The sequence below is a fragment of the Antedon bifida genome, chromosome 9, assembly GCF_963402885.1.
Source record: "Antedon bifida chromosome 9, ecAntBifi1.1, whole genome shotgun sequence".
NCBI lineage: Eukaryota > Metazoa > Echinodermata > Crinoidea > Comatulida > Antedonidae > Antedon > Antedon bifida.
In genome coordinates this window covers 3,341,799-3,350,383 of record NC_136234.1, presented here as the reverse complement: position 1 = coordinate 3,350,383, position 8,585 = coordinate 3,341,799, and the positions used below count along the sequence as shown (strand labels likewise).

General features: G+C 31.4%; 2 protein-coding genes across 2 annotated transcripts; both read left to right on the top strand.

Annotated features, from left to right (window-relative positions):
* Positions 1–171: 171 nt before the first annotated feature.
* Positions 172–5,676, top strand: LOC144852559 (uncharacterized). The gene is made up of 12 exons (XM_078710450.1): positions 172–311; positions 1,114–1,196; positions 2,207–2,326; positions 2,668–2,787; positions 3,053–3,193; positions 3,317–3,445; positions 3,556–3,619; positions 4,088–4,131; positions 4,408–4,477; positions 5,024–5,070; positions 5,356–5,437; positions 5,559–5,676. The coding sequence occupies exons 2-12, from the start codon at positions 1,133–1,135 to the stop codon at positions 5,608–5,610; spliced, it is 933 nt and encodes a 310-aa protein (XP_078566576.1). The 5' UTR covers positions 172–311; positions 1,114–1,132; the 3' UTR covers positions 5,611–5,676.
* Positions 5,677–5,747: 71 nt separating this feature from the next.
* Positions 5,748–8,115, top strand: LOC144852567 (uncharacterized). The gene is made up of 7 exons (XM_078710461.1): positions 5,748–5,768; positions 6,146–6,220; positions 6,372–6,435; positions 6,692–6,787; positions 7,182–7,370; positions 7,608–7,667; positions 7,919–8,115. The coding sequence occupies exons 2-7, from the start codon at positions 6,147–6,149 to the stop codon at positions 7,994–7,996; spliced, it is 561 nt and encodes a 186-aa protein (XP_078566587.1). The 5' UTR covers positions 5,748–5,768; position 6,146; the 3' UTR covers positions 7,997–8,115.
* Positions 8,116–8,585: the final 470 nt, after the last annotated feature.

Genomic DNA, 8,585 nt, shown 5'->3' with positions numbered 1-8,585 from the left:
CTCCGTTGTTAAATTGAATGTGTCTTTCCAACAGGTTGGAAAGATCTGTTATGGATCTCACTGAACCGTGACTTTATACGTTGAGAGCAATTGTTTGCAATTTCTATTGTTCCATTGTGATGCATATTAAGAACACCTTTCACATTTATTCTCATCATAATGAACCGTGACTCACGGTAAAGTACAGAAAATTCACCGCCGAACAAAACACCAAAATATTAACGTCAGTATAATGTACCAAATATCGTAATTTATTTGACGGTTGTTTGAGGAAACTATTGGGATATATTAACTAAAAAACGATCTGTAAGGTTAGTATTTTGTAAGAGTATTCGAGATGTTTGTATCCTATATTATAGTTGCTAGGCAGATATTTTCAACAGGTTTCATTGAACAGCAAGGTTGATATACCGTTTTTGTGGTTGGAGTTTAGTCATTGTGGTGACGTCTAATACTGATGAGATGCTATGCTGTACCAGTTTACCAATGACAGACTTAACAATTGCGAATGTTGTCAGTATTGAGTCCTAAATATTCTTACAATTTGAGTGAACTAATACCGTTTTACTGTGCTTATTGTACTGTACATAACGTGGCTATTATATCATAGCTATTTTCCCAATAATAATTAGGCTCATGATTGGTTTTGCTTGTTTCTGGAAAAGGTATATCAATAATGCTTTATCTCAACCTCAATTTGTTTTTATCTAGTGTTAGAAAAAAATGTTTTCTAAAAACCTCATTTGTTTTTTTATTATCAAACTTAGTTATTGTTAATTTTGTTGTGATACAAACACTAATTATATAATAAGAATTATCGTCAGAAATGTAGTCGTTCAATATTTCTGTATTAATAAACAATACCCTAATCCAAAGATCAATTAACATTTTGAAACAAAATCAATCTGGTGTAATTCATAGCATAATTTTTCTATTCGAAATATTGTACACTAATAATACAGTTGATAGGTGTAGGTATAGGCTTCTCTCTTATTCTAGATAGTGTACACTGATAGTACTGAAATGTAGTGAATGATAAATAAGCTGACAAGTTTGTATTTCTATTTTATGTAGCCTATACTTTAACTTTAAAAATCATTGTTTTTATTACAGATATCAAAACCCACCCAATATGAAGTTTACAATCTGTACGGTTTTGCTTTTATTTCTAGCCTTGGAGTCAAACGCACAATTTGGTAAATGTTTTTAGTTACTTATTGACTTTAAGTTATACGGTATTTATCAGTATTCTTACTGTATTCAAGACTTCCAAAACCAGATTCTAAAATGAACAGAATTAGGTTGCAAATGAAGATCGTTTTCCCTCTTTAAAATGTGTTTAGAAAGCTCCAGAAATTTGGGGAAACCGACATGTTGGGCATCATGTTTTGAAAGGTACAATGTAGAAATTGTTAGGTAACTTCAAACAAATTTCTTCTATTGTGAATTTCTATATTATTTCTTTGTGTATCGGGTAGATCAAAAAGCGTATAATAGTTAGAATAAAAAAGGTTGTTTGTTGAAATTACTTTGTGGTCAAAGCAAACAAGATCAAATAGTAAAGTATAGTTCTGTTTAAAATACAATCAAACCATTATTGAGATATATTTGTTAATCAAGTAATAGTTTGATTTACCTAATTAATTTCTTTAAAAAAACAATTTCGGTACAGAGTTCACTTATTAGACGTTATTGTATTTAGTATATCCAGAAGTCACCAAAATGAAAACTAATCACCATATCTCTTCTTTCAAATAAAAGTCATCATAGTACTATCGATTGACATAATATGAATTGTACCTTGTGAATATTAAGATTGATATATAGAAACTCTTCTCTAATATGTTTAGCAAACACATCTTTTCACAGTTTTCGATATACCGTTGACAAGAATTATTATATTGTAAATAATCGGTTTTAATGCTATTGTCACCATAATTTTTTTTCGTAATTTAGTTTCTTTACTGCAACGAAATTAAGTTTCGCTTATTGATATTTGTTGTTTTATATGAATAAAGGTACCTCGACATTATTATATAAGATATGCATACAGATACCTAGATATACATTGTATAATATATGAATAAAGATTCCTCGATAGATAAATTATTGTATAATATATGAATAAAGATTCCTCGATAGATACATTATTGTATAATATGACCCTATTGACACACCCTATTGACACACCCCGCCTTTATTGCAGCTTGTAACAGTGCACCGTGTGCAAATGGTGCAACTTGCTACAACAGTAGAGAAGGAAATACGTTTTTCTGTTTATGTCCTGCCGGGTATACAGGAGTCCAGTGTGAAATCAGTTTACCTGGTGAGTCTAAAGCTCCGTCTCCACTATCAAACTGTATGTGACAAACAAATGTGATGTACCAATATATGGAAGTCATATCACTACCATAGTTGGACACATCACACTTTTTTTTAATTAAAATAGTTTGATAATGTATGTAGACAGAGCTTCAGAATAATACTTTTCTACTCGTTTGTTTGTTTTTTTGTCATGTGATATTTTTTGTTTGTTTTTGTGTTAAAAACTTTTTTCTTCATTGTAATTTTAATTCATTTACATATTTAAATTACCTTCTTCTCTATTATTACAATTTACAGAAATGCTTCCATATAAATATATATCTTGTGTTTTTTTTTTTAAAGGAACATGTCCCCCTAACTACGAATGTGTGAATGGCATCTGTAATTCGGACCTAATGGGGACCCCACACTGTGCCTGTTACATTGGATACTCCGGAGTGGACTGCTCAATAAGAGGCCCTGGTAAGTACTTTTACCTTTGTATCCATTTTCCAATGAAAAGCCTAGTGCTCAACAGAAAGAAAAAAACTCGTGAATATCAAAATAAGCTAATTGGTCATTTGTAACAACGAAGAACGATTGACTAACCATAGAAATCAAATAGTTCTTCTGCATGGATTGCTGACTCCTATTGTCGTTGAGAGTGTTGGTGTTAATTTCTAATCTTATTGGATGTTTACTCCATTCTGTTTTTCTTTATCTGTTTGTTACATTTTTTATATTACAGAGACATCATGCCATCTTCTCACTCCATGTCAAAACGACGGAACTTGTTTCACATTATCAACGGATCTTTCCTTGTATATTTGCGTTTGTACAGAACAATTTACTGGAAAAAACTGTGAAATTCGGGCAACAACAATCGAAGGTAATGAACATAAAACTGGAGGAATATTTTATATTTTCCCAGTTGATCTAGGAGTAGGTGTCTCTAGATTGACCGGCCATCATAAGTAAATGTTTGCAATTTTCACCGACTGCTCTATTTCAGATCGATGTGATCCAAATCCGTGTAAAAACAACGGCAATTGCAGCGTAGACGAGCACAACCCCGGAGGATATTATTGCGCATGCTTACAAGGATTCAGTGGCGAAAATTGCTCATTGGACGACACGTTAAGTACGTATCTAGAACAAAACCAAAATTCCACAAAAGTAAAAATACACCGCTTTCAATATGTATGTACAGTACCCATATTTATCTTTTTAAAAACCAAACTTTGTTTTCAGCTTGTACGTATAATGGTCAAACATATAGAAGCCAAGAAGTTCGGGAATATGATTGCAATCTTTGGTGAGTATATAGTAGCTGACATACAGTGAAAAATGAAATGAATACTATTAGTTATACCTGTTTCAACATCGATTTGAATACAAGGTATTGACATAGGTCTAGAAGACAACCCACAATCAGCACCAAACCAAGTGAGCAATGTCAGCTTGGGACTATAAAGGCTGGACCTACGATTGGAGATCTTTTGCTGTTGCAGCTCTAAAATTGTGGAACTTTCTAACTATTTGAATCCTACAGCTGACGATTTCTTTCCTTGTCAAACAAGCTTGTTCATCAAGCTTGTTCATCTAGCTTGTTCATCTATTATCTAACAAGTTTACCTTTCTCGGTTCTTACTTCATTAAGAGCCTGCTTATAATAATATGCGATATAGTATTAATTATCATTCTTCAGTGTTTGAAAGTCATAAAGAAATGCTGTCATGCTTTAAATTATTTTTTTTATGATTTATATTTATTACTTTGGCAGCACTTGTAGTAATGGAATGTGGAGTTGTACAGAGGCTGCCTGTGGTAAGTAAACTTAAAAAATGATGAGCTTTTTAAAATGGTAATTATATACTATGTGGAGGATGATGGAATATCAAAAAAGGAACCAGTGTTTTTCCTCCATGGTTTAATAAGTTTCAAGTTCGAGCCGTGCCAATGTTGTCAATCGTTGTTGCCTTCCCCCTCGGATCGTATTAAGCTGTTACTCATGGTGGTAGCTACTTTTGTGTTTGCCAGAAGATATTAAACCCCAGTATTTCCCTATTCTTGTAAAAATTGTACTGATATTCCATATTATAGGAGGGATGTGTGAATACGAAGACATGATATATCTTGAAAATGACAGCCGCCAAGAAGACTGCAACACATGGTTAGTTTTCTGTAGTTGCACGATTATTTACTTGTTAACAACCGTGGTTACACATCAGGCACCGATGCATCAAGGGTCATAGGTTACAATCCTGGGGTCAAAGTTATCAAACATACTTAGCAAAAATATCATAACTTTGTTTTGTTGATTGATTTGGCTTATATTTTTACACATTTCTTTTCTTAGATCTTAGATGTCCATTCCATAACGATACAAAGATAAAGTCTTAGGTTTTTGCGATTAACCAACATATTTTTATTTTGTTTGTTACATTTATTAAAAATTGTGTATTTATAGTATACAATTAACTAGAATGGCCATAATGTGATTCATAAATAATTGATTTGTATGTATTTTTGCGATTAAAAGACATCTTTTTAATAATTAATCATTTAATATATCTGAAGAAAGAACAATGATTAATTTTAAAATATTGAGCGGCGTTTTTTGTAAGAAATATTTCTTGTTTACTTAAGAACTCCTTACTAACTTTACTTAAGCAAAAACATATGACTAAATATAACATCACTTATTTTTACCTCATAGTTACTGCTTAAATGGAGGATGGGTATGCACAACAGAAGAATGCAATGGTATGTGGTAGAGAGACTCTCTCCACTAAACAGCATCGCTGTTTAATTGAAGGCATAATCATCGTATTGGCAGTTCTTTTTTGTATTTGTCTTTAAAAATGTAAAAACAAGTAATTCAATAACCTAGAATGTCTTATTGGTTCCAGATTCTCCCTACTCACTAAATACATTCTGCTCTAGTATAAATTCCTCTTTTGGAAGAGAGTAGGCTATTCTTCTTTTTGATCTACTGAGTTAACTATAATAATGTAAAGTATTATTGTTCCTTTTCTATTTGTTTCATAGAAAATGGTTGTCAATACGAAAAAAGTGATTATATTGAAATATATGATGAAGATGAATACAGATGGGAAGAATGTAATGTGTGGTAAGTATTATGAATTTTTACAAATTGAGATTGACTATACGGTTGAGGATTCCGAATAATATTTTGCTCACTGTTCTATATTTGCCACGTCTTATATAATATTTTTCAATTGATACCACAGTTATTGTCTAAGTGGACTTTGGGCCTGCACTCTGGACTCATGCTGTAAGTGAATGTTTTTTATTTTCTATGCTAGATTGTTAATCAGCGTTTCTTTAATTTGTGGGAAAGTTTTTGGCTGTTTTTGTGAATTCACATTATTAATAGTGTATTTATTTCTTTGTTTTCTTTTCTATATTTTTGATGAACTGTAACCAACACCAGCAAATAGGTATGTTGTTTGTCTTAATCATAATTGATCCATTGAAATGTTGTCATTTAAATAATGGAAATTAATCTAGGAATGAAATATTTATTTATAATTCATAGTTACACATATGATAAAACAGATTTTACATGATCTAATAAGCGTATTCGACTGGTTGCTGACAAGCTCTTCAAACCTTATCTGGACAAGTACCCCCTGGGCAATTACCACCCGGACAACTATCACCCGGACAACTATCCCCCGGACAACTATCCTCTAGGACAACTACCACCCGGATAATTCAAACTACTCTTAAAAGATCTACTCGCACTGGTCAGATGTGGAGTAGCTACATTTCCTCCTCCTCCTTTTTCAAAACCACATGTTCTCATTACTTTCAGAATGGTTATTAATGTTAAGTTTGGATTTGATGGTGATTTTGAAAACATTGCTGATGTTGTTGGCGCTTTTAAAATGTAAGTATATTTTTTATAACCATTACTTGATGTATCGCTACTTCCTATTTTAATCTTTACACAATATTTGTTGAACATTGAAAATGAAAAATTTGTTTTAGTTTAAGACAAGTATGTTAATTGTCAAACTTCAATTTCTTTTAATACGCAGATTACTTCAAGATGATATCTCATTGACCTATGACATAGCAAAAGATGCAATTGAACAAATGGAAGTAAGACTTCTTGTTTTTGTTGTTGTTTTATTTGTAAAGAACTGGATATATTGTATGTATTCTTCAATTGATTAAATTGAAAACACGTTTGAACATTCTTCTCAACAAAAGGTATTAGAAGGATGAGGGTTTTTTTCAAATGAATCAATAGCATCCAACGTCTGAAATGGGGTTTTCTGTATTCATTGATGCCTTCCATATACATAACGTAAGTATGGTAATCGGGAATAATTTAATATGAATATCAATTTTTCAGGTGACTGAAGGATATGATGAAATAAAGGTTTCTTTTTCACTGGTCGGTACTCAGGACGGCTCTGTCGATAAGATGTTGTCAAAAATTCAAACGCCTGTAAGTATATCATTTAGAATTATCATTACTGGTACAGTCGTACAGTAGCTATCTGTCTCTCCAGCACACCATGTTGTCTATTTTTATTGTGGACGGTTCTAATTTTTGTAATTATCTGATAATCAATACTTTCTTGTCTTTTTGTAAAATCTTTAGTCTTGCCAAAATCTCTAGTTATTTTCTTTTTACGCTGTATTTACAAGCGCAACCAGTAAGCGTTTTTTGTTGTTTTTTTGTGATGATTGAACTCAATATAGGTAAGCTGAATTCTTAAGAACTTTTTTTGATCTCTTTCTGGCATTTCTCATAATTTTGAGAAAGATTACACCTCACACCTGTAGGAATTAACTACAGTAGTTCAAATTATCATCTTTCCCATTATCATCTTTCCTAGATTAATGATGGAGAGTATACATTTACCTTCAATGGAATGCAATATCAAGCGAAGAAAAAATCATTCTCATCGCAGCAAATTTGGCCCGAAAACACAGAATCTGGTATCAACAGTACTGTGGTTCTGGTCATTGTTTGTGCTGTCACTGGTCTCGGCTTTATCGTTATCATACTTGGTGTAACATTATACGTAAGCAAGTTTGGTTATTTTGTTGATGCTGTTTTTTCTACAATGAATATATTCTTGTATTAGTTTATCTATTAAGTTCTGTCTACACAATCAAACTTTATTGTGATGTGCCCATATATGGACACGATGATGTCATATCACTATATTTTGTCTAGTTTGATAGTGTAGACAGAACTTAAGTTTTACAGTACAGTATTAATTTCCCTAAAATGGTGTTGTAATGGGTTTTTTTTACAGATTAGAACAGCCAACACAAAACGAAGAGATACCAAATATGGAAATGCAAAACTTCCAAATGTAATTATGACATATTTTCAAACATTATTTACATATTATTTAAATATATTCTAAGTCAAGCACCTGAAGTTTGTGGTACACCCTGTAGTGCATGATATGTTCAAGTTATAACTAGCTCCTTTGACCTTTTATTTCGAACACCTTTGACATAACTTGGTTGAAGCTTACAACCTCTATTATATTTACATATACATATTTGCATATCTTCTCTTCTACATTGAATTTCTATCAAATTTGTTTCTACACTACAGAGAAGGACTGGATTGGATAACGGCGACCAAACAAGATTAACAAGAGAAACAACCTTACCTTCTAATTTGCATATTTAAGAGTTTTTATTATTTACTATTTTATTCTCCGTCTACCCTACTAGTAAGGTATACTGTACTTTAATATTTTATAGCGAGATAGTTATATATGTAAAATAAAATTTGTACAAAATACTTTATACAGTATCAATTAAGATTGCTTTTTCTATTTAAAAAAGTTTATTTGAAATAAATATTAATATTAATATTATATTATTAATAAATATTCGTTAAAAAAACGAAAAATCGTGTTTTCAGTAAGTAATAGTAACCAAATTACATTACAAAACAAGGCCAAAATACGCACTTTTTAAAATACTGTATTGCTATATGCGCATATATTGCGTTAGAATCATCTTATAGACGTATAGTAATCATTCATGTAAAAAAAAAAGGTCGAAATTTGGCTATTTTTCGAAAAAAGGCCAAAATGCGCACATTTTGAAATACTATTATTATGTAATAATATTGCTATATATGCGCATATATTGCGTTATAATCATCTTATAGACGTATAGTAACCATTTATGTCAACAAATAAAAAGGTCGAAATTCGGTCATTTTTCGAAAAATGGCCAAAATACGCACTTTTTAAAATACTATTATTATG